Here is a 26558-nt window from a genome sequence, read left to right as displayed (position 1 = left end):
CCCAGAAAAAACAATGAGATGTCCCATCCAACAGCCATGGAAGGGCTGGTGGAGCTCATCACACCTAATGCAGAGGTTTAATTGACTCATTGCTGGCAGCTCAAGAGGTATTAGTTGTACCCACAGGGCAAAGTGCTTAATTACAGCAGATTAAATTGACACTTTGGAGTAATCTTTTCTTCCAGGTAGAAGGACTTTCCCTGGATTTGCAGCTTCATGTATTGCCTTCAAGGGCCAAAAAAGCACTGAGTATGTCTTTTCCAGCCCAAAAATTCAGAGAGCAGCTCCTGCACAATGGCTCAGCTTGGAGGAGCTATGAGAGCTGCTTTATTTGTCTTTGGTTTGTGTAGTAACTGGGTTAGAATGTAAAGCACTACAGATATGTTGAGGTCCTGGTTATGTGTCAGAAAACCTAAATCTGGGAAAAAAAGGGTCCACAACAGAGTCTGTGAGTCCTAAGATGTCCCTAACCCAAAGTTAAAACCTTGGGCTAAAATGAGATACAGTCTACAGATCTGACTTGACCAGGGCTTCTGGGATTGGGCAGCTCTGGACTTTGGAAACACAGTGCTGAAATGCTGGTGTGGGCTGCTGAAAAGCTCAAGTGGGTGACATAGCAAAATCAGACTGATTTCTGTACAAAACCTGCCTGCGAGGCAATTTCCAGGACCCGCCTACTTTGCATCAAAAAAGACATCAAAATAGTCACATATGCGTGGAGTCATGAAACTGATGTTTTCTGGAGGTGTAATTTTCCATTTAGCTGTGGTTCAGGGGCTGAATAAAATGAGATTTCTGAGAACTTCAGGATGGCAAGGGGCAGGTGAGAAGAACTAGGTATGTCCCAGGCATCAGCCTATGCACTCTAATTAGAGAAGTTGTTATTATCAACACCCTTCCAAAAGAGTGTCAGTGAAAAAGTTAAAATAAATGAACCTGGGACTCACCCACAAAACACCAGACAGCAAATCGTATCCATGTGACTGTGGAGAGCTTCAGCATGAGATAGATATTCACCAGCATGGCAAAGGCAGGGACGAAGGGCAGACAAGGGGCCATGTAGGGCAGCTTCTTGGGGTTTTCTGGCTGCTGCAAGATCACAAACACCAGCACAGCGATGAGCAGGACCATCAGCACCACCAGGAGGACAGCCCACCAGCTCTGCTCGGAGATGTAGTCCGACCCAAAAATGATGAAGGAGCAGAAGATGAACATCAGGACGAAGAGCAGGAGCACACAGGTGGTGACCGTGTGGCCGGTGGCCGCTGTCGGTCGATCCATTTTACCCGGCAGCCCAAGGTGGATCCGCATGGTGTAGTACCGAGGGCCGATCAGCTTCTTCAGCTTGATGAGATAGATGTTCTCAGACTCATCTGCCTCTATGCCCGAGGTCATGTCGACTGTGCCATAATTGGGGTGATTCACATTGTAGGCGGATTTATCTGATTTCCCAATTAGCATCTCGTTATCTCCTAGCGACGGCAGGTTTTTTGCCCCGCACGTGTTGGTTGGCGGGCCGGAGAACTCCTCTCCTTCACTGCCGGGGGAGCAAGCCTCCTTCTCACAGTCGGCCAGGATGCCCTCCTTCTTCTTGGTGTGCTCCTCGGAGAGGAATTTGACGAAGCCGTCGATGTCGCTCTCGGGTTGGTACCGGAGGAGCAGGACGCAGACGGACACCAGCGTGTAGGCAAGCAGGGTGCCAATGGACATCATCTCAATCAGGTCCCTCAGGCTGACCAGCAAGGACAGCAGAGCTGCCAGGAACCCGGACACGATGCAAGCCACCACAGGGGTTTCTGTGTAAGAACTGACGTGGGACAAAAACCTGGAGGGTGGGACAGTCACAGAAAGTTAAAATCACAGAGGTTCGTTGTTGCAAGAACCCTTCCCTGGTTGCAGGAGACAGTCTCAGGGATCCCTTCAGGTCTTGTTGCTTTTTGGAACTTTGGTTCAGGTGGGGACTGGCAACATTGCTGAAGTTGAATCTGGAGTTGGATCTGGGTCTGACAGCTCTGCAATGAGCACTAGGATACTCGCAAATAAGGACCCAGATTTTATCCACATAAACTGCTCTCCTCATCCTCACATAATCAGAATCTCCAGGTACCAGGACCAAATGAGAAACTGTAAGATAGGCTGCCCCTGATATTTTCCCCCAGGATATTGCTTTGGCTCATGCCCCATTCTGCACCCACTGTGTGTATGCATGCCCGTTGCTCCCTGTAGTCACAACACTCTGGGGGAGCTGGGACCCCCAAACCCAGCAGCACAATTTCCCCTCAGATCCCAAAAATAAATGCCAGCATGGGCATGACTGACCTGAAGAGCAGCCCATCACCAGCCATGGCATAAATAACCCTGGGCATTGGGAAGAGGGAGCCCAGCAAGCTGACAGTCAGGCCGGCCACGGACCCAATGGCAACGATGAACTTGGCTGCGTAGAAGCCGTGGACCACGAACATTTCCATCAGTGGGGACTCAGTGTCGATGGCATCGTAGGGCACCATCAGCGTGAGGATCATGCTCACCTGGGCAAGGCGAGAGGAGCAGGACAGGGGTGTCAGCATCAGCACTGGGGGCTGCTGGGGAGTCTCAGGGTGGAGGGGATGTAAAATGCTGAGTTGGGGCTGTTTGCACTTTGCTGTAGGGTCTGAGTCTCTGCTACCCAAAGGCAAGAAGGGGATGTTTGAACCTTGCTTAGGGGTGATGCAGGAGTCAGGTGGGACTGGTGAGACTGGTGAGGCTGCTGGGACTGCCAGGGTTAGTAACACTCAGTATGGCTGCATTCCAGTGTGGGAAATAATGCAGGGGCTGACCCCAAATCCAGATTGCATTGCTCAGAGCAATACTCTGACTCTGTTTGAGTCAAAGAATTTGTTTTCATGAGAAGCCTACTCCCAGACAGGAGAGGTAGTGGGTGAGTTTCTTTGAAATTATCAGAACAGTGGTTTTTCTCCTTCATAACTATTTTTTTTTCTTTTGCAAGGAAAATCTCTGAGCACAAACATGCTTTTATTGGGGTGCAGAGCTGTGCAATCTCACAGAGCCATCCCTGCCTATCCTTCCTCTCATTTGGATCGTCTCCCATATCTCCAGCAGAGGCAGTGCTGCTTTTCCCAGAAACACAGAGAAAGGATGCTGCAATGCTGCTGCTCCTCCGTCTTTGCTTCTCTCCTGGGTGCAAAAATAGCTGTGGATGGGGATGAGAATAAAACTGCCTGCCACCAGGTCCCTGCAGCTGGCAGAGGGGTCTTGTCAGGTGACAGGAGCCTGGGGACAAATGGAGAGGAGCCTTGGCAGGCACTGTGCAGGTGCCCAGAAGGGACTCACATAGTACATATATACATAGATATATGAATACATACATATTTATGTACATTCACACCTGTGCAGGGACTACTTACAGACACATAAGCTGTCAGGCAGGTGACGAGCGAGGCTGTGATGGCGTAGGGGATGGAAGTGTTGGGATTCTTTGCCTCTTCTCCCGTGGTAGCAATGATGTCGAAGCCAATGAAGGCGTAGAAACAGGTGGCAGCCCCCTTGAGCACCTGTGGGGAGGATCAAACATCTGGGTGACAGGAGAGAGGCCAGCACTCAGCTAGGGAGAGGGAGCTGAGCAAAAATGGAGCAGCCCTGTTGTTGTGCCTTGTCTGAGCCTAAAGGGTGAGTGGCCACAGGTAGGGGGTGTACATGTAGCTTTGGGGACTGACCCTGGGAGCACCCCTAACTTACCAGTCTGACCTGGGGAAGATTCCAGTCTGTGCCCTGAGCCACTGGAGGCATCCGCAGCTCACCCCACAAACCCGCGCCCACAGTGCCTGAATCTGCTGGGAGATCCTGCCAGTGACATCCAACAGGAGACAATCAACCAATTCCAACCATTGCTTTCACAATCCTCCACCCCAAATCCATTTTTATGAGTGGGGATCTTGAACATGTTTACATGTCCTGCCTTAGCAAGATGTCTCATGTGGCAGCAAGATCTGCTTGCAGAGGAAGCAGCAGAGAGCAGCCGCTGTCAGATGTGAGCCGCTTCCCAAACAACCTCTGTTTTGCTTGGAAGCTGCAGACAGGTTAGGAGCACACATTGGAGCACTTGGATGATGAATTATTTGTACTGTTTGGTTATTTTTTTTTTATGTGATTTTTTAAAATATACAATATTAACGAGGACATTTATAGGAAAGGAACACTGGAGCAGGGCAAAGACTGCCTGGCTGTGAGTGAGCTGATCTGGAGCTGTGAAACCCTTGCAGCTTGCTGGGTATCACCTGTCCATCACACTTCTGTCATCTCAGCTGTCCAGTGATACTGCACACAGTAAAACTCACTTCTTTCAGGGACTGTCTGTGATTATAATTTTAAAGTATGCCCTACGCTCCTGCTATCTTCTAAAAGTACTTTTTTTTTCTTTCAAGAGATATTTGGTGCATTGTATTGGAGCAAAACAGATATTTTCTGTTTTCTCTTTTTCACTCGTATTGTATAACAATTCACAAATTCACAAAACACAACCTGAAGGTAAATATGACCTCTGTTTCTCAAGTGAGCCTCAGGTTCTTCTCCTCACTGTTGTTCTCTGGCAAAGAGGCATTGATTTACTGGAGGAAGGTGCAGCGACTGTGTGGCAGTTTGGGACCCTTTCAATAATCAAGATTCTTGGTTTACATTACTTTCTTGCTTATTTTTCTGCACAAAACCCCAGTGGAGTCGAGCAGTGTAAATCTGAGAAATTATCTTGGGTTTAGGCCAGCTGAGATATTTTCAGTCTCTGTTCATCCTTGGATAAAAACCAGTGCAAGCAAGCTAAAAAAGCCAAATATGTCCAAATTCTCAGTAAGCTTTGAGGGAACATCCATAAAATAAGTACTGGCAGGTGGCATTATGAAGTGCTCAAAACAAATGCTTGAGAACATTGTTGTTGAAAACCAGCCAACAAAAGTATGTCCTCGCTCTGCAGAGGCTCAGCCAGCTCTCTGGAGCACCCTGTCTCAGATGGCCACAGCATTTTGCTCCATGGCCTGGAAATCAGTGGCATCGCCTTGGGGATACTTTCATGTGGAGTTTGGCTCCGCAGAAGGACATTTTTGAAAAGTTCTGGGTTTATGCTAAGAGGAGTCAGGAGATAAGGGCAAGGCATTGCTATACTCTTTGGGTTTGGTGGAGAGAGAAGGTCTGGATCCAAGCCTGAACTCCTGGGATTTGGAGGTCCCTGGCCAAAGCACAGGTGGATTTAGCAGGGCTGGGTTCTGGAGGGTGCAGCAGAATTGGGGTTGTACACCATGAACAAAGCTGGGTGTGTGGCAGCACTTAGGTGCTGTGTGTCCCTCTGTGCTGCCAGCACTTACCCCTGGCCATCCGAACGGCAGGAACTGCCCTTCAGCCCAGTTGTCACTTTTGATGTAGAACAGACCAGCAATCATGATGAAGACCCAAACTGCCAAGTTAATGACATTGAGCACGTTGTTCAGGCCCACCGAGTTCTTCACCCCCATGGCCACAATGATGGTGACAATGACAGCAATGACCAGAGCAAGAAGGTCGGGGTATGACTCCTCTCCTTTCCCTAGGTGAGAGAAAAGAGATGTGTTATTCTCCCTCTACAGAATATCCAGGTACCCTGTGGAGGATTTTTAAACACTTTTCAGACCTTGAAGTTTTGTAGAACTCTTTGGTCTCATTGCAAAAGTGGTCTCCAGAGGCCCCTGCCTCCACTAGCTAAAGTTGTTTAATTAAGGTGATAAATCTTGATATCTCAAGACACCGTTCAGACTTTTGGGAGAACAGCAAACCAATGACTGTGTCCCAATTTGCATAACATGTATCTGCCAAGTACTCATTAAAAATCAATCAGCCATGAAGTTTTCATGACACAGGTACAGGACAGCTGGCTGGTTTGCTTACTGGTGGGATTCATGGGCTGTTGCTGGAACTGCTGGTCATACTGGACCACCACAGCCCCCAGTCCCTGGCAGTACAGCAGACACCAGCTTGTGCTCTCCAGCAAAATCCTGTGTGCCCCAAGGGGACCAGGCAGAGTGTTTGCAGTGGGTGAAGTATTTCTGTGCTGCCCTTACCCTCTGACATTCGACTATTTCTGTGCATGTGCTCTAAACACCAGCTCACCCCAAAGGAGCTCAAAGTATCGTGCACCTCATCCCCTCCAATCCTGCCTGTGCGCCAGGCTGCTGAGGAAAAGCACCAGAGCCTGACAGACCCTAAATAATGAATGAACCCTAATATCCATGTCTGACTCCTGACGAGCTTCCAATTACTTTCCAGGCCCTAATTAATGGAGGTATCTCTGCCCAGCAGGACGCACCCAGGCCGTTGAGCGTGCCGACGCTGTTGATCATCCAGCGGCTGATGGTGTGGTTGGCCAGCGAGTCGAACATGCTGCTGAGGGCGCTGGCGCCCGCCGCCGTCCCGATCAGGTACTCCAGGATGAGGTTCCAGCCGATGAAGAAGGCCACGAACTCACCTACGGTCACGTAGCTGTAGGTGTAGGCAGAGCCCGTGGTCTTGGGGACCCGCACGCCGAACTCGGCGTAGCAAACGCCTGTCCGGAAAAACAGGGAGCGGTGTGAAGAGAACGCGGTTGGGAAATGGAAGGAGCAAAAGCGCCTTGGTGTCACCTTCCCAGAGGTGCCAGGAGGTGTTGGGACTGCAGTGAACATCAGGAACATAGAGGTATCGCATGGTGACCCTCCTTCCCTGGTTTCTTGACTTAAAAACCAGAAAAAATTCCACTAAAATCAAGTTGTGATGGGTCTTTCTTTTTGAGAAGACACAGTTCAAACCAGCCAGAGATTTACATGGGATCCTGGACCAGGGCTGCACAGCCTCATCCCAGAGAAAAACGCCATAGGAGGGCTCACAGAAGGCTACACCTCTCCCTCCCCCCAAACTTCCAGTCTCCAAACACTCACCCTGCATTATTGCTCTGCAGATCCAGGCATGAGCACTGCCCAGATCATCCCTGCTCTTGTTCATACAGGCAAGAGGAGTTTGAAGACCTCTTACATAGAGAACTTGACTTATTTTAACACTTAAAAAATATTATATTTAAGTCTTCTAAAGAATATTTGCAAAACTAACTGTGCAGAAGAAGAAAAGAAAAGAAAAGCAAAAAGAAGTATTTAACTGTAAACATTTGGGGGAGAATTAATCAGATTTTATTATTTTTCCAACTCCTTGTGTGCTTACTACGTCTTGTTAATTTTTAATAAAAACCTGACCCTGACACGCTGATGTATCATAACAACCATTCACTTCTTTTGTTTAATGGAATGGATGTACTTAGTCTCAAATTCCCCAAATATTATTCAGGACAAGTGCTGGAAGGGTCCTGCATGTTTAACACTGATTAAGCCCCTGCCCCAAAGACCCCAGTAATGTTCATATGAGTGAATTGGTTAAGGCTGTTACTACCATTGAGTAAACACATAGTAATTACTGAGCTCTCTATCAACTGATATTTTCCATTTAGAAGATAATAATTGCTTCAAATTTGCAATCAGGTTAGTATAGAGAGGGGAATGAATAATTTATAAAAATGTTATGAGGTGGCTGCTCTTACTTTAAGTGCCATTTTTACACTGTACAAACACAGAGTTATTGAATCTGTTAAGCCGAATTTAGTGGTGCTTCTTTTCTCGCTTTTGGAGGATTTTTATATTCCATTCACTGCTTAACTTGAATGTGGGTTGCTTTGCAATGGGACTCTTCAAAATTTGATTTCTGTAAAGCAGCCCAACAGGAGCCACAAGACGTTTCCATCATCCATCCAGCCCTACCGACTGTCATTATTCAAAGCTGATGAAAAATGCATGCACTCGGCAAAGGTACGGCGCTCACAGATAACTACAGGCCTGAATGATTTATGAAACTGGTGCTCTGATGGAGACAAGTATCTAGTTTCTCTCTTTGATGGCCTTAAAGAAAAAAAAATATATATACCCTTTCTTGTAGGCAGCTCTTGTTTTAGCCAACGACAAGATAATGATTGAAGAGGATGGTTATTGATACACAATGATAATGCCAAAGCAAAGAAATGAATATGTATAAAATGTTGCAGTTTTTGATTGTTCTACTAGGATCCCAAAATAGAAGAGCAGTTTATCACTATGGGTTGGGTACAGCAATTGGTTCAGAATATCAGCATTAGGTGTCAGAATGTATTACACACACACATACATGTATATATAATATATACTAATGTCTGCTGTATTTGCACTGTATTATTATTACTATTGTTATTATTATTATTATTTTATTTTTACAATCTAACCACAAAATAAAGCTGTGTTAGTTACTCCTTGGCAGCTCAAGCTATTCAGCACCTTGTCCCCTGTATCCAGAGGGACACAGCTCTCCCAGTGCTCCTGCACAGCCAGCCCAGCTCTGGGACTGCAGAGAGAGGCTGGGTACATCCTCCCTGTCACGGCTGTTTAATTTGGAGACAGATTTATCTTCTTTCCCTCAATCAAGAGTATTTGCAATTTCTGAAGGAAACAAGAAAACACAGTGGTTTTTTGAAAGAGCAAACATTCTACAGATGACCATTCCTTTTCCTTGAATATCTTCTACCCTTGTGCAGTTGGTGTGACAGTCATTAGACTGGTGTAATTATACACTTATTGACATTGTTCAGCAGGACATAAACACAGCTGAGTGGTCTTTGTCCTTCCAAGATCCCATCCACAGAACAGCCACGGGGCAGCACAATTGGTGGCATGAGGAACTGGTGTTTTTGGTGTGCTGGCATGGTGGTTGTTGTGATGTGGATGCTGACCCTGCCACTGATACTTGGCACAAGGCTACACAGGAGCCATGAGACATCCCACAGGGCAATGACACGATGGTTGTGATGTTTCAGGTGAAAAATAACTTCTGAGAGGGGCCTTTCAGCTGCTCTGGAGGTAACTCCAAATAATTCATGTTGCCACACAAGAAATCCAGAGGGACCATCTTTCATCAACTGGGAGCAGCCAACTTATTGAGGAAGGCATATTATTTTCATCAAGCCACTGAGCCTGTCCATTGCATTTCATGATCACCATGTGCTGATGTATAAAAGGCAGCTCCATAAAGGAAACTCCCACAGAGCAAGGACTCCCAGCTCTCCAGCTCCACCCAGGCAGCTGCAGCCCCTCAGCCCAGCCCTCCTCCTGCAGCCAGGCAGCACCTGAGGCCCATGCTCAGCTCCCCCTGTTCCATGGTGCATCCTGGCTGCTGCTGATCCTGTGCCAGGTAAGAGTGTGGCACTGTGCTCCAAAATGAGTTATTGCTTTAGGAGAGAAAATCACTAAAGGGACAAGAACTGGCTGGTAGAAAAGGCTGTGAAAACAGTGATGGGTTTGGGTGAGATGCAAACTGCTGATTTTTGCTCAGGAGGGGTTTTGGACAAACAGGGTTGAAAGTGGGGAATGCTGGTGGTCGCAGCTGATGGCAGAAGTGCACTGGAGGCTTTGTGGAGGGAAGCTGGGCAAGCGTTTCTGCTTGAGAGATAAATGAAATGCCTTCTAGTGAAAGAATAAAAGAGATTGATTTAATTTATCAGTTTAATCAATTATAGTGTGTTGTAAGTACCTGGTGGGGTATGTGTTGCTTAAAACTATGGAAGGCATAAGTAGAATTTGTTGAGCAGATGAAATTGGAAAAATCCCTTTCTGAAACAAGGCTTAATAGTGCAAAGAGGCTTCCCAATGGCAGGGTTTCCCTATAGCTGTCTCCCAGGGAAGCCACATGACCTTCTGGATGGTTTAAGTTTGTTTGTTTTTTGTTTTTTTTTAATCCAAAAGCCTTCTGGGCTCACTTTTGCAAGCTGTGGGGTTTGACTTGGTGATATGTGATAGATAAAGTAAAAGTTCCTTAAAATCTGTTCATGCACACTTGCCCAAACTTAGTGCCTGGCACATCAGGCATGACCACAATGGGAGAGCTGAAATCACATCCCCAAGGAGTCTAACAGCCTGTCCTGCTCCTGAATTCTTACTTGCTTTTACTTGCCAAAAAAGTGTTGCTGTTACAAACAACAGCAGCGTTAAGGATGAAGTGCAGAAGCAGCCAAGGAGACTATCAAAACACTGCATCCCTCACAAAACACTTCCCCAGGGCTACAAAAGCAAGGGGAGATGAAAGCAGTGCAGGCTCCTGTGGGCGAAGGCGGGGGGAGCTCCTGCTGCGGGGCAAGGCTCATGTCTGGGGTGAAAAAACCCCTTTTGGAGGACAGTGTGTTTTTGTTAGCAGAGACCCACCCAAGCTCCCTTTGCTCTTGGTTTGCACCACGGCCAACAAAACCTCTGCAGAGGAGAGAAAGCAGGCAGTGGGAAAGGAGAGACACTGATGCTATCTACTGCCTTGGATAAAAAACAGGCAATTTGGTACATTTGTTGTATTGGGAACTCAAATAAGCATTGGAACCCATTGCAGGCTCTGGACTCTTGTTGTGGGCTGTGGAGAGAGCCTGAGGCTCATCCCTGGGCTGGGCCAGGGTCGTGTCTCTGGGCTGCAGAGACATCAGGTGTTCATACTCCCACTCACTCTGGTGGGATCTCCATGGAGCAGCACTGCAACCTCCAGGGAAAGACCACGATGTGCTTCCACCGCTCATGACAAAAATCCAGAGTTTTGAAAAGCTGATCTGGGTCACTTTGCTGTGCTGGCTCTTCCTGTCTGTTATCAAAGCCCTTTGTCATTTGCTCAGATTTCCTTATCCAACCCACAGACAAAAGCTGGATATCAGACTGACACAGCATGCAAAGTCCTCTGAGCAGAGAGAGCAGGAACATCACATCATCGTGTTAGCACTGATCTGGAAAGGACAAATGCCAGCAGTACTGGCTCCATGCAGAAACTGCAGCTCGAGCCATATGCTCAGCTGGGTTCCTACGGAGGAGATAGAATTCACCATGTTTTCACTAAAATACATAATTTCTCTCTCCCTGCACATTTGTTTGGGGGTTTTTTTGTTTGTTTGGAAATTCAGACTGACCCTGCATGAATGGGAGCCAATGAAATCAACTCCAGAACTAATTGAGGAATTTTTTAACTGTTAGCCATGTCAGCAAAAGAAGTTTGTTGGTACTGGTACTGCCCAATTCTTCCTGTTGGAACTGAGTTTCCCACAAACTCTCGCTCTAGTGCTGTGGCTTGGCCACACTCTCAGCCTGGGACATACTCTGCAAAACTCTCAAATGTCTCAAAAATATTGCCCAGAGGCTCCATCCTTGTAGAAGCCATTGGCAGCTCATCAGGATAATCGTGCTTGGGCTGGCTCCCAGCACAAGGTTTGGTCTGATATTTGGGCAATGAGGGACAGTGCACCCCACGAGCTGTGTGAGACATATGGGAAACAGCTTTTAATTGGTGGGGAAGGTGCTTGTGGTGCTGAGTAGGTGCCCACCCACGAAGGGAGAGGATGCAGGGCACGACTCAAAACCCCACGCAGAGCTCACCTGACAAGATGGACGCGACGGCAGCGATGATGAAGGACACGATGACCCCGGGCCCCGCCATCTCCTTGGCCACCAGGCCGGACACCACGTACATGCCAGTGCCCACGCAGCTCCCCACGCCCAGGGAGATGAGGTCGAGGGTGGTGAGCACCTTGGCCAGGCGGGCGCCCTGCACGGCCGCGGCGCCGGTGCCCTCCAGCATGGACTCCACGGGCTTGGTGCGCAGCACGCGGGCGCGCAGGGCATGGCCCGCCGCCCCCCAGGGCACCCGCCGGGGGTCCAGCCGGGACAGGAACCCGCTCATGGTGCTGGGCTGGGCAAGGGGAGTCACAGACGGAATCAGGAGCACCCGCTCAGGGCTGCGGCCGCGTCTCCATCCTGCACTGGCAGCCCTGCAAGAGAGTGGAACAGAGGTTTTGACTGAAATGGCAAATAAATAAGGAAGAGTCAAAAGGGCCCCCCTCTAAGCTGGTTTTTGTTGGTGCTGGCAGAGCTTTACTGTGACCAATGCTGCTGCTGGTGTGGTTTCTTCATTCTCACAGTTATTTAAATACTGTGTAAGGAATAGTTTTTTAATTTGAAAGATATGGTTTTGCTGGTGTAACTGCAATATATTTTGGGGTCTAGCTTCTCTGTAGTTAAGGCAAACTGGGAGAGAAGCTCAGCAGGAGCAGTGTGAGCTCCACTGGCCACTGGAGAGTGAGTGACAAACAGCATGGCCAGCTGCAGACATTTTTAATACTTTTAAAGTATCTTGCTTAAACCCATCTGCTCTAGGATTGTGTCAAAAACATTGGCCTTATCTTGGTTTTCTGTTTCTCTGTGCTTTTTTCATCCCCAGTCATATTTTCAAGAACGATTCAGCAACTGCCTCTCCCTCTCTCCCTCCCTCCCTCCCTTCCTGCTGTTCTTTAGCAAACTGTGTAGTTCTCATAGCATCAGCAGCAGAGACTTCCAAGTGATGACTTCTTGATTTTGAGCAAACCAAGAAGAATTGACAAGCTGCAAGGTAATACAAGGGATCAGGAAGAATAGTTTATTAAATATGAATTTTTACCTGGCAGCTTCTTTCCTGTCAATACAGAAATATTCTTTTATTTTAATTGCCTTGAAGACAAAACAATTATTTTTTTCCATCTTTACATCCAAAACAAATTACACTGTGTCCACAAGGCAGCCTTGTGTTGCTGAAGTTTATTAAATGAAACACAGCATTCATTTCACGTTTTGGTTGATCACTGTTCTAATTGTGTTGATTTTTTACCTCGAGCAACCACAGGCTGAAAAGGCTGCATGTTCTAGCTAGGAATAATAATGAGAAATTGTTACTGCTCCTGAGCAAATGTGGATCTTTGGGTTGAGAATAAAACCTGGGTTTGGCTTTTGGGTTGCTCAGCTGGTTGTGGGATGGGCTGGCTCACAGGTGAGGTTTTACTTTCTGGTTTAAAGGAAGCTTTGTCTTGGAAGAGGAGACAGCTGAGCCAGAGATTCCCAAGTGCCAAATCTCTGCATCTGTTAAATCCCCCCAAGAGTGGTGACCACCAATTCCCTGGGCAGCATGATCCAGTGCTTGACATCCCTTTCCATGAAGAAATTTTTCATAATATCCAATCTTAACCTCCCATTAGCACAACCTGAGGCCATTTCCTCTTGTCCTCTTGTCACTTGTTACTTGGGAGAGGAGACTCGCTCCCACCTGCTTCCAACATCCTTTCAGTTGTGGAGATCAATAAGGTCCCCTCTGAGCCTCCTTTTCTCCTCAGGGCAGAGTGCTCCTGTCCTGGCACCTCCACAGTGGCTCTGCTTTGCAAGGAATGTGTTTTAGCCATGTGGAAAACAACTCTGAGAAAAACCACCCAAAATTCCTCCTCCTTTCCTCCAAAGCATGGCACCTCTGGAGTGTGGGCTGGAAAAGAGGTCTAACTGTGCTTCCCACTTCCCATCCTTTATTTAGTTATTTCCTTGAACTTTGTGGCTTCTCTTAGGTGAGTTGGAAATACTTGGATTGCTCTGCTAGGGTTTGCATTGAATTGACTTAAACTAGTCAAGAAGCTGGGTCTTCAGAAGAGGTAGGATGGTGTGGGATGAAGGGACCAAAGCTTCAGGCTGGTCCTTGGTGCCACCACAAGGTCATGCTCTGGCATGGGATGTGTTTTCAGGGGATTGGGAGCCCAGTTTTTCATCATCGTGTCCCTGGGTATCTGATGAGGGCTTTGGGAAGGCTGGCATACGCTTCTTACTGGAGGAATTCACATCCACAATGGAAAAATTAGTGTATTCCTCAAACTGGAGAGAGATGACTGATTTGGACGGGCCAGTTCACTCTCAAGACACATCATGGTACAGGAATTACTTTCTCACCAGCATCGCAAAGAACCCCATAAGGAAGACATGGTAGTCTTGTCCTGGAATAATCTTAACTGCTAAAATGATGAGAAAAACCCTTAAATATTTTAAATGGTTTAAATTTAAAGCAGGAACTGGCTGATGGGTTAGTGATGCACCCAGATTTAGGCTGCTGAGCTGTTCCAGCTCCCTGGGGCTGGGCTGTGACCAGGCCCTCCTGCATGGCAGCCCAACAGAGCCCTGCAATTCATGGGGTTTTGTCTTCTCCTATAAGTCATCAAGGGAAAAAACAAACCCTTTCAAAACCTCTGAAATGAAATAACTCTATAATTGCTGCTATACTCAATTAAAGCAGTCATTCAAAACTATTCCAGCTGTTTAAGAAGATCAGCATATTGCTGCTCTGTAGCTTGGAAAAGCTCCTTTCATCCATTTGAAACTAAGATAAAATATGTCATGGGTGGCAACCACCTCCATGGGGAGAGGCAGCTCAGTTCTGCTCTGCTCCACTAACCCTGCCTGGCCAGAAGCAGACAGTCAGAAGCAAAAGTAATTTTTACTTGTTTTGTTTTGGTTTTTTTTAATCTTCTCACCCTAAGCCCAGGAAGATGAAGGGAGCTGTGGCTCAGAGGGGACAAGCTGCAGCTGGGTTTTGGAGCTGCTCAGCTCTCCACCATCAGCCTGTTTGGGTTGGTTTTCCTCACTGGCTGGCACTTGCTGCTACCACCACGTACTTCTCAACACCACTGTTTGTACCAAAACACTCCTCTTCATCAGGGTAAATTGAGTAAAACTGCAGTCAAGCCAGGAGGAGAGGCCTAGGTGTTTATAGGCATGGATCTTAGTGTCTGTGTTGATGCTGAATTATTGCTCATGTAAAACTCATTCTGCTGGGGAGATGCAGCACAGTGCCCCCCAGCACCTCCCATCCTCGTTGCCCCCCATAGCTCCAGCTTCTCCAGAAAACTGTCCCCAAACCACACCTGTGCCTTGGGATGGCTTTTGATTTTCTGTTACTGACTCCCCTCTGTCCAAAAGCCTGTAGGGGTATCCATGAGCAAAGATCTCTGTTAAAATCTGCTGGGAATGCAACAAGGAACAGAATATCGATGGTGGTAAATAGAACAAAGAGAGCTCCTGTTGTATTGATGGAAAGCCAGGCAGGGGCACTCGTTAGGAGGAAAAGCTGGGTTTTCCCTGGTTTTCCATGGCTCACAGATTAATTACTGCAGAGAAACAATTGCTGATGCCTCCAGCAGCTGTATCAGCATGGATCTGGCCCTGGCCTGCAGGACACCAGTGCCTGGTTTGCTGCAGGGGTTTTTAGGGGGGAAGTCCTTTTCTCCTTGCCCAGGGGACCTGTGCTTCAAAAATCTGGGATTGAAGCTGGTTCTTATCAAGCCCCGAGGCAGTGCCTGTGGTGGGGCCCAGGAATATTAATTCTGGTCTTTATGGTGCAGGAGCACCAGCCCTCAGAGCTCCAACAGGGCATCACCCCCGGACGAACAGAGCCCCAAAGGGATGCTGGAGGTAGCCTAAGATGATGGAAAAGGCAGCTCCTGACAGTAATCCCAGAGAAAAGAGGAACAAAAGTGCTAGGCTGACCTGGCTGCTGCCCCTTCCCTTTTCCCTTTAGTTGGATATCAGGTTTGGAGAGAGGCAGGGGCTGGGTTTCACTGCGGCTCCTCCAGCAGGGAGAGCCTGACTCAGCCGGGCGGTGCGGGGCTCCGGGCCATGCCTTCTGCCGGGGCTGCTCGTCGCAGAAATATTTTCATTACGATGTTTTTCATCACGAGCACGACTCGATTTGGAGCTTTATGTGCTTGTTTTTACAGTGTCGCTCCCCAGCTGGGCTGCCACTGTAAAAGCTGGCTCTGTCCCCATCAGCAGCCCTCCTCAAAGCGATTTAAAAGCCAGGCACGGAGCCGAGAGCCAGGGCTGGTCCCTGCCCATCCCGGCGCCTCTCACGTGGCTCCAGCTTCAGCAATCTGGCCTTGTGCCTTTGCTGGTAATTTTGGGCTTTTCTTATTTTTAATCTTTCCATTTTTACCTCTGCTCGAGCAGTTCGAGTGGAGCTGTGGTTAATTTAAACTACAGTAGTCTCTAAATTAAACCACTGACAACACTTCAGGTTTAAGACCAACTTTCTCTGTGCATCAACTAAAAAATGGGATATTTTCTGTGTGTCTTCATGGCAAAATGGAAGTGGAGAGGTTGAACAGCACTTTTCTATGGTATTTCCTTCAATGTTATACTGAGTGCTTTGGCAGTGTTAGCACTGCTCTAAGATGGCTAAACATCATTATCTTCTTTTGACAAATAAGCAAAATAAAACGCAAAATGTTTAATTTGACCAAAGACAACGAAAGGATGCCATGCACCCAGAGGCAGCCCCCAGGAATTCCTAAACTTTGTATTTAATCTATAATGCAAGTATTAAAAGAGCATAAATGTGTCATCTAGAGATATAATTACCATCTACAGAGAGATCACTCTTTCTTCCTCTTTCCAGCCTTCAGGGGGGATACAGTGTTTAGCTGCTGTCCTTTCTGGGGAGACTGGACTGCCTGGATAATCAGGGAAAAGGCAGAGGGAAGGACAGGAGTGATGTCAAAGCTTCTTTTTGTCTTGCAGCTGGTGTTTCCCTCATCCTAAGTAAATAGCAAATCAATATTTGAGCACTGATCTGTGCCCGTGCAGGTGAGAAATGAGAAGGTTTTGGTGGCTGAGGGCTCATCTTCCTGCCTGGATGAGGTGGGAGATGAGGTGACACATTCAGAGGTGAAATTGGAGCGTGCCACAGGGAAGGCCAGCAGATCCCTTGATATTGAGCTGTTCTAAACTTTGCCAGGATTAATTACATGCCAACTTCAGAAGCAGCTGGTCCAGGTTCCCTTGGGTTCCCTGGTGGGAACAGCTCTGGGACTGAAAGGAGCAGTATTTTCCTCCTTCCTGAGGGCTGGATGCACACGCATGGAAGCTGAAATGTTCCTTTTGGAGATGCTCACGCACATCCTTGCAGACACTTCCCTTGGAAAATCCACCTGCTCCAGTCCAATGGCATTTTGGTTTTCCACTTGTTTTCTGCCCTTTTTGCATGGGTACCAATCATTCCCACGGTGCAGAATAGTGTAGGAATGTGTGCAGGGTGTGACAGATAAAAGAGTCTGTGGGAGCCCAGTTGTAAATAATGCAATATGCATGAAGTGCTCCATTTGGGTTTGCAACAAAGCTATTTAACCACCAGAAGGAAAAAAAAAATAAGAGAGCTACAGAGAAAGAGGTGTAATCAATTTGCACATTTGCAAAAAGGCCTTGTTTGTCACTGTTGTCTTGAGGTGAGAAGGTAAAAGCCTTAAAAACTGCATCAATGCAGGGAAATGGCAAATCAATAGATGAGTTAGCTGAGCAGGAGGTGAGGAACCAGGAACATCTTGGAGCTGTTCTGACAGGCTCCCTCTAGGAGAGTAGTGAAACCACACAAAATTAGTAAAATTTGTTGCTCCACCAGTAAAATGGAGAAATTTACTGCCTTAAAGAAGCGTGTGGTGGTTAATCTATCTGGGTTTTCTATGGAAGCAGATGAGAAACAATGCTGAAAATTATTAATGGTCCCCTAGACGTGCCTTGTTGAAGTCAATATTGGTTTTGTACCTGCACATGCTCATCTGCAGGAAGACCCTAGAAGCTCTGTGTGCTTTCAAATGCTTGTTTATGGTGCTGTGTGATTTTGCACTCCAAGAGCAGATATTGACTCCAATTCCTTGAGCTCAGCCTCCCCCACCTTTCTGCAGTCACAAACTGCAGTGATGTCGAACACATGGAACTCCTAAAGGAAGTTTGGGTTCACAGCTCTGGCTGCTCAGGCTTTCAAGGACCAAAGTACTGACCACTGAGGTTCAGGCGTTTTAAACACCATGGGAGGGGTGTCCAGGAATGCAGATTTGTCTCACACAGACTCATAGATCCACAGAATGGTTTGGGTTGGACAGAATCCTAAAGATCATCTCATTCCAACCCACCCTGGCATGTGCAGGGACACCTTCAACTAGACCAGATTGCCCAGGGCTCCATCCAACCTGGCCTTGCAAATATGCTGGCACGTCCTTCTGAAACATCGTTTTTTGGGAGTAGCAGTTCCAGACCCTGAGCTGTCACAAGAGGAGAGGCATCACCTGATTTTTCTGGAATATAGCGAGCTGCCCATTTGCAATGCTGGGCATGGATTCCTCTAACAGTACGACTGCCAGTGCCACCAGTGGGATGGCTGCAGCCTCGGGTTTGTGACTCTGAGCTTTTCCCTGGTTTGGGGTTTTTGGGTTGTACATTCAGTAATCACCACTTTGATGAGATAACACATTTTCTGTACCAAATCTCACAGTGAGAGTAGGCAACAGCTGCCTTTGGATCACTGAAACTGTAGACCTGGGCTATCAGACAGTTCCTTCTAGAATTATACTCCTTTAAAAACTGTCTTTGCTTTAACAACACACAAGAGGAAATCTCTAATTACTTGGCTGTGTTTTCTTTTTCTTTCCTCAGTGGATCCATACTTTTACATCGCAGAATGAAAGTCATTATGGTTCGCTGCAGGCCAGACAGGAGAGCTTTTTTCATTTGACATAATTCACAGAATGCGTTATTTATGAATGTGTGAGCCTCTCTAAACAAAATGGATTTTTACTTTTGCAAGAGTCTGGCTGATACATCATTATGACAACTTATTTAATTTCTGGGTAGCATTTTGAACCCAATGACGAAAACACAAATCCTTCAGTAAAGAACTGATTTAATACTGAGGCTTTGTCATCCAAACCAGGAAAAATTTCCCCTGTATATCAAATACAGGACCTGAAAATCCACTATTTTTAAATCTCTGGTTTTATTTTGAAGATTGCTGGTTTTATAGAGATTCCTTTATTCCCCACTAAGAAACTGCTGGGCTTTTTCCTCTCAATGCTGACTCCCACTTACCAGCAGTCTTTCCACCTTTCTGTAATAATTCAGTAGGAGTCTGAACTGGCCTTTTACACAGTAAGCACATCAAGCTTACAAACACCATTCAGCTCTTGCTGAGTTTCAGATGCACTTATCTTTTGTATGTGCACATGGTCTCATTAATTACTTATCGTGTTCATCAGCAGTTATACAAATGTAATTGATTATGCCTTGCTGCCCCACTTCCACTGTTTTGGCTATCAGCTAATTAATGCAGGAGAGGATCTCAAAAAACTGCTTTCCTCAGAAGATGGAAAAACACACTCCTCAATTCCAAGCCTATGAAAGGTTCCAGAAGAAGCAGTAGTAGAATATGCAAATCAAAGGGAGCTTTTTGCATATGCAAATACGAGCCTTGAGCTGGGGGGAATTGGGCTGGTTGTAACCTCTGTGTCTGAATTCCTCAACAGAAGCCTGAGGTTCAATGCACTTCCAAGGAAGTGAATAGCAGGTCCTGCTGATTTTATTACATTTTGCTGCTTATTCTTCTTATTCACTGGGACAAAACCCCCCTTTCCTTACATGAGTAATTCTGCTGCGTTTCAGCACAACCGATTATGTGAGTAATGTGATCACAAGTGGATCAAAGATGATGATTTAGAATAGAGTTCATGTGTTTAGTCATTTATCATCATCAGTCAGGCAAAGGCACTGCAACACCTCAGTGATGTGTAGTGTGAGTAATACCTGGCGCTGCAGCAGGAGGGCTTTTTGACGTTTCCCAGTGAGTTACAAACTCACAGCTAACACTAAATGAGTCTCTAGGACGGTAGTAGAGAAACAGAATTAAATGAAGAATTATGTGTTCTTAAAAGTGATAATAGCATAAAAATCAGAGTGTTACAATATTCCTGAGTGACGCACAGGCACTGCCCGACGATGTCCTTATGTAGCAAGGGAATCAGTGTGAGAGAGAGAGCCAGCATGATTACCTTGGCTTAAAGTAGTTAATTGCATCCTTGGTCTTAGTCTCCCTTAGCAGAAAGGCCACAAAACCCAACCTCTTTGCTCTTTTGTCTCTCAGCTACAGTCAGTAGAGTGTCCTCAGGGTGTGCTGCCCTGCCTGGCAGGCATAATTCCACTGGTGTGCCTGCACACGAGTAAGAGAAGAGCTGCTGAAATATTGTTGCTGTAGTTCCTGTTTGTGCCAGAGCTCTCAGCCAAAGGAACTTGACATATTGCTTCTTTCTGTCTTAATTTCCTTCGAGCAGAGCTGGTGACCCCAGTTATTAATTGCACATCTCCCAGTCCCTGTTGCTTCCCAGCTGGTTGTTTAATGAGTGGAACACACCTGCTGGTGCCCAGATGTCCTAGACAAGGCTCTGGAGAATCCAGGTGCTTCCAGGGCTGGGGTGATGCAAGTCCTGTGCCTGGTTCTTCCTGCCTGTTCCCACCTGGGAGTGAAGGACAGCCAGGAGAGGCAGATGTTTCCTTCACTACCAGATCAGGGTGCCCAAATCCTACCTGGAGCCACCCTGGCATTGCTGAGCACCACGGGGCAGTGGCTCATCTAGCACAGCTCAACAGGTCCATCATTAAGGCCTGGTTCAGTAATGCTCAGGTACACGTTTAAAGCTAAGTTTTAACTGTGCTGCTGCAGGTGGAATGTGCCCAGGTATGCACAAAATAATGCACAAAGGGGTGTCTCCATCCTCAGCTTTAAAAACTTTGTTGAGGAAGACTGGGCCCACGCTCAGGGAGCTGAGGATGTGCAGGAGGAATGGACCAAACCACTAACTGAGGTCATGGTCACCAATAAACAAGAGCCAATGGCTGCTGAGAGGGCTGCCCTGAGCCCACACACGTGGTTTTATAGATGTTTACTAAAGTTTTGACACAGATACACCCATAGAGAGTTGTAGCATGGCAACAGAAACCCATTTCCCTGTAGGCAGCAAGCCCCTTTGATCCTGTCCTCTCAGAATCAGGATGTGGTGCTGGAAACGTGTGCTGCAAAAGCTCTTCTTCTGTTCACCTGTCAGGTAGATTTCATTTATGGTATCATGACTTTCAATGAATTATTGATACTGTGACTGTGCAGAGGAACAGAAACAACAGAGTCATGTGCTGTGTGGCTCCACCTCGCTGGCTTTGTTTCATAAGTGCCTGGGCTTTGCTCTGACAGTTTTATTGTGGGGGAAAATAGCTTTCTCTTAGATGTTCCAGCCTGCTGACAGCAAGGGATGGGCTGTGGTGGGAGCATAAATGCTGGCCAGAGCACCCAGTCCCCTGAAGATGACTGCATAATCTAGAAACAGGACTGCTATTCAATGAGCCAAGAAAACTCAAGAGAATTTTTCTCAACATACAAGAGAAAAATTACAGTTTCCAGTTCTTTCAGTTCTGGCATTTTCCCGTTGACAACCACAGCTTAGCTACGTCTCATTCCTTGTAAATGAAAAATGTCTTTGGAGTCTCTGTGGATCTGAGTCTGCTCCCATTTACTCGTGGGTGGTTTAATGAGTTCAGCAGACTCACCCTGGACTGAGGCAAGGCTCTGGCCAGGTTTTCATATCCATAGGAAGCAGCTGAAAATTCCCTGCTGTATTTCTGGGCTCTGGATACTTTGCATACCTGGATCTACTCTCTCTCGTGGGCTGACAAGCCCAGACCCAACCATGGCTTTATATATTATAGAGGACACAAATCTGGGAGTGATTTGGGGGTTTTATTTTTTTTTTATTAATATGAGAGTCACAAATGCTGCCCCCTGCTAATGTTGTTTTTGTGTGACATACAGATCCCACTGCTCACACAGCTGAAGGATTATTTGCTTCGTTTTTACATTCTTATTTTTAAAATGTCTTAATAATCCAAACAACAATATGTTGCTTAAACATTGTGATGATTTTAATAGCTCAGGTGCTCTGAAAGGAAAGTTTTGATTATTTATGGAGTAAGAAGTCAGTTACAGACTGTTTTGTTATCCTCTTTTTTGCTTGGCTTCATGAAGAGCCCAGGATTGCGTTTATGTTTGTGTAAGTTCTTGCCATCCTATTTGCTTGAATACTGCAGGACTTCAGAGAAAACCTGTTAATTTTGCCATTAGGAGGTTTTCCTATTCTCATTGAATTTTCTATAAAATCTCCTGCTGCCTTTAAGGGAACATGGAGGAAATTTTATTATATGTGCATGATTTCAGAACTGAGAAAACAGACTGTCTTCAGAAGGAAGTAATGTCAAATCAGCCTACAAATATATCGTTTAAAATGATTTTGGCTGCAATCCTTTCTGATATGATCCCATCTGAGACTCTGAAGTTACACAAAGAATAAATTTTCATCATTTTTGTATAATCAAAAAAAAAAAAAAAATAGAGAAGGATATGTCTTGACTTGAGAGTCATGAATAATTCCCCGAGGAGAATGATTTCTGTTTTAAAATGCTTCCCTTTACTGCAACATGCACAAAGAGATTCTTTTGGGGGAGAGTTAATTAATGAAACCAGCTGGAAAATTGGAGGATTCAAAATAGAAGTTGGTCACTCATTTGTTCTGCTCTTGGCATGTGGTTAAAAATCCCACCCACTGCGGGGGTTGTACTTATCTAGAGGGGTGGCTGGAGTACCTGGAAGTTAAGTTGTGACATCTCCGTGCCTTTGGGGAATTAAGGATCAAAGGTACCATTAAGTCCTCCCTTAAAGAGTTAATTCTGTCTGAATCTCAGGCCATTAATTTCCAGGCAATTACTCCAGCAGGGAGCCCAATGACTCGCTTTGGCTAAGTTGCATATTTTGGGAGGGCATCAAATCCTGACATAGACAGATGGAGAATCCAGCACATTTTCTGATGGCTCCTCCATCAGGTCATCAGCACTCCTCTGTTCAAAAATGTGATCCCTCCCTTAAACTGGAATGTTTTGGCTTTAGCATCTCGGCACTAGTTCACGTTCTGCCTCTCTTTGGCAGACAGAGGAATAACTCAGTGCCTGGTAATTTCTTTCTGTAGAGGCTCTAAGACTCAAGGATTCACATCACCTCCCACCCTGCCTATTAATGAAGTGAATTCTCAGGTGATGTAATTCCTGCTCTATAAGGGCCTCTCTCTTGACAGGCTTTGGCTTTCCTTTCCTTTTTTTTTCCTTACTTCCAATTTTGTTGTCATTTTTGTTGATGTCTGCTATACTCTAGCAGTCTGATTTCAAGAGCTGAGGTAAAAATTCCTTCCTACATCTCCACTCACTGAAGAGCAACTAAACAAGCTTTTTTCCTCCTTGTTCTTGTTCAATGACTTGTGTTATCACAGCTATTGCATCTGTGCTGTCTTCTCAGATATGTACTGCACATTTGAGTTCATGTCAAGAGGACCCAAGATTCTGTGTTGACTCTGCTACTCATCAGTAACAGTTTTGTTGGAAATTTTTACCAGCTTTAATAGATGAAAATGGGAAATCAGACCTTGGACCTCTGCAAGACCCCCTAATTCTCTGTTCTCATGCAACAGAGATTCCCCATGGAGCAGTACATTTTAAGAACTGAGTTTAATCTAGGTAACTTTTCCCTCTACTGTTATTTTTGGCTTGTTGGAGGGGTTTTGTTTATTTACAATATGTTTTTCAACTCTGGTAAGTCACATGCCTCAGCAATGTGTACCAATAAAACAAACACATATAAATATCTTTAGCAATCAGACTTTCAGTCTCATGACAGTTTTTGGGCAGTTAAACAAATGCTTTGGCATGCTAAAATACAGTTGCCTGCTACTTAGGGACACTGGGAGGATTAATTACTTAATACACTAGATTAAATCAGACATGGTTCTTTTGAGACAAAAATCACCTCTGGGGTCAACCAGACCCGGCTTCCCCCTCCTCTCCAGAGCCGGTGCTATGACAGGAGGGCACCGAGTCGATCTGCATAAACTATCATTTAATAGACCACAAAACCCGGGTGCAGAGCAGTTGTGAGAGCAGAGACCAGGCTTTTTCACAGTGCTGCTGGAGCACCCCTCGCCCAGCCCGAGGAGGGCAGGCGGCTGGTACCAGGCAGCTCCAAAATACCCGTGTGGAATCAACAAACAGCACCGAGCCGGGGTGACGTAAAGAGGAAGCCAACTCCATTACCGGCCTCCAAGTCGCAGGGAGTTTTACAGGCGCCGGGGGGAAGGACGGAGACGGAACCGGGGCCCGTGTGCGGGGTCGCGGCGGGGCCGGGGCTGCCCCGTCGGGGCTTCAGCACCGCGGACAGCGCCGGCCCGGAGCCGCGGCCGCCGTGTGACCGACCCCGAGCCGCGGCGGGTGTCACCGGCCCCGAGGGTGACACCGACCCCGCGGATGGCACCGGCCCCAGCGGGTGGCACCGACCCCGCGGATGGCACCGGCCCCAGCGGGTGGCACCGGCCCCGAGGGTGACACCGGCCCCAGCGGGTGGCACCGGCCCCGCGGGTCTCACCTGCCCGCTCCCGCCTCCCTGGCTGTTTCCCTTCTTCTCGGATCCCGTTCCCCTCATCGCCCCCCTCCCGCAGCGTCCCGACCTTCCCTCGGCATCTTCCGTGCGGTCACCTGTAGCGAGAGCCGTGCTCCGCTCAGGCCACCCGCTGTCCCTCCTGTCACTCCGTTCTTCCCCGTTTCCGATCAATCCCGCGCCGCCGGCTCCGGCGCCCCCGCCTGCTCCCCGCGGAGTGCCCGGCACTCGTAACCACGGCGCAGAGCGATGCTGAAGCGGGCCGGGGTCCCCCGGGGCCGCTGCCCGTGGCCCGGAGGAGCCGCCGCGCTCCCTTTGCCCAGCGGGGCACGGAGCCGGCTCCGGCTGCGTGCCGGGGGGGCCGCGGCCGCGCTCCCGCGGGGCGCCGGGCAGAGCTTCCCCGGGCTCTCCGCTCGCTCCCCGCACCCCGAGGGGCTCCGAGGGGCTCCGAGCCGCCCCCCGTTCCCTCCCTCCCCGCGGAGCGGGCACTCACCGCCGGCGCGGAGGGCAGCGGGCGGGCGGGCGGTGCTCGGGGGCGGCTGCGCTGCTGCAGCCGGCGGGGCGGGGGGGCTGCGCCGGCACCGCCGACCCCGGCTCCCGGCCGCGCACGCAGGGCGGAGGGAGGGGGAGGGACGGAGGGATGGAGGGAGAGAGGGATGGAGGAGGGAGGGAGGGAGGAGGGCGCTGCAGCTCCTCAATTATTCAGCGCTTCCCCTCCCCGCCTGCCGCATGTGACCGCCGGCAATACCCACGGGCCGTGCCGGCCCCGGGAGAGCTCCCTCAGCCCCCGTGCTGCCACCTCCCCTCCCTGCGAGTCCTCCCTGCATTGTCCGAGTGTCCCGAGGGCTGCGGGTGGCCTCTCCCAAACTGTCTGGGGGCTGAAAATAACTGTCCTGGCTGCCTCCTGCAGCGCAGGGCTTTCCTCACCCCAGGGACGGAGCGTGGGGAGCCTGGTTTTTGTTTTCTCCTTGAGCTGCACTGTGAGATTTGGGTGTTAACGCTGTAATCCCGGAACAGGCAGAATTAGGACTAAAATAATGCCTCATGCACTGCAGCATGCTGTGCTGTCCAGCCCTCTGCACGGCCCGGCTGGGAGGAGTCAGGTATCAGGTGCAGGACATATTTAATGTTTTATATCCATAGCTACTTTAGAGGATAGCTGAAATTCGTGATCAAGATTATTCCTTTTAGCAGTTTTGTTTCTCAATTTCTGCTGTTTGGTTTTCCCTAGAAATACTCCCTGTCTGTGTCTGTATTGGACCATTTTGACATCAAATCCAAACTGGGTTCATCTCCAGTGATGCTTGGGGAGGATCTGGTTTCAGTCTCTGTTACAGTTTCATTCTATAGCTTCTAGCAGGACTTATTCCAAACGAGGGCTGTGTCTCCAGTGGAGAGAGACCTTTCATCCTCCAAAAACTGAAATTAATATCTGCTAATAAAACTTAAAGGTGGGATCCTTCAGTGAAACCTGTTCAGTGCAGAGGCCAATGTTTACCTAACATTGAGTGAGTGACCCTGCAGGAGCTGCATCAATGGCAGTGACCTTCTGGGGACATACAGACAGTGACATTGCACAGATAAACACAGACGGGGTAGGGGTTGGACTAGGTGACCTTTAAAGGTCCCTTCCAACCCAAACTATTCTATGATTCTATGTCCATGATCCTGTCTTTGGCCAGGAGAACGGACCATGTGTCATCTCCATTTCCCTTTGCAGCCTTGACCTCTGTGGCAGCTTTTGTGTCTTTCCAGATGAGTGCCATAATCTTCCCAGTTTCTCACCAGATTCCTTCCTCTCTCCAGCACAGCTTTACCTTGCTCTCTTCCCTCCCTCACTGAAGTCTCCTTGCAGTCCCTCTCTTCCCAAACAGGCACAGAAAAGACCTCTCCCAGGTTGCTGCTGGCCAGCAGAAGGTGTCATCACAGGATGACAGGATGCTCTGTTCCCTTCCTGCCACTCTGGCCAGCGCACATCACATCATACAGTACAGAGCCACAGTGCAGTCAGCTGATTGCCCTCCTCACAACCAGCAGTTTTGAAACCCTGGTTTTATTCTTTTCCTTATTCTCTGACTGCCTGAAAGCAACACTCAGAGCTGCAGCTGCTCTCCTGTCCTTGTCTGTGGTCCCCATGCTTGCCATTTGTTGTTGTTTCTCTTCACATCCACTGGCTCCCCGCAGCTGCTTTACCACTCCCTGGACACTGGATAGAGCTGTGGATGGCTGACACCAGGAGCTCCCCTCAGACTACATCTGTGCAAAAGAGAAAACCTTCTCCAATTGTTGTTCCCTCTTGTTTTGCTTCACTTTCAAGACCGTGGTGAGCTCCAGCTGACAGCACCACCAGC

At 47.8% G+C, this 26558-nt stretch overlaps 1 protein-coding gene across 2 annotated transcripts in view; it reads right to left on the bottom strand.

Moving 5' to 3' along the window:
• The window catches only part of SLC7A14 (solute carrier family 7 member 14), a 30215-nt gene extending 5388 nt beyond the window's left edge, over positions 1-24827 (bottom strand). Inside the window, exons 1-7 of one of the 2 annotated variants that reach the window (XM_063408361.1) lie at positions 24701-24827; positions 11463-11854; positions 6326-6562; positions 5352-5569; positions 3405-3551; positions 2320-2528; positions 948-1825 (exon numbers count right to left, since the gene is read on the bottom strand). In XM_063408361.1, coding sequence (XP_063264431.1) covers positions 948-1825; positions 2320-2528; positions 3405-3551; positions 5352-5569; positions 6326-6562; positions 11463-11766 — 1993 coding nt within the window. In that variant the 5' untranslated portion in view covers positions 11767-11854; positions 24701-24827. Of the gene's footprint in view, positions 1-947; positions 1826-2319; positions 2529-3404; positions 3552-5351; positions 5570-6325; positions 6563-11462; positions 11855-24305; positions 24433-24700 lie in introns of those variants that run through there. The other variant, XM_063408360.1, reaches the window with a different exon arrangement.
• Positions 24828-26558: the final 1731 nt, after the last annotated feature.

This window comes from Prinia subflava, chromosome 11 (assembly GCF_021018805.1).
Source record: "Prinia subflava isolate CZ2003 ecotype Zambia chromosome 11, Cam_Psub_1.2, whole genome shotgun sequence".
Classification (NCBI taxonomy): Eukaryota; Metazoa; Chordata; class Aves; order Passeriformes; family Cisticolidae; genus Prinia; species Prinia subflava.
This window is presented reverse-complemented; position numbering and strand designations above follow the sequence as displayed.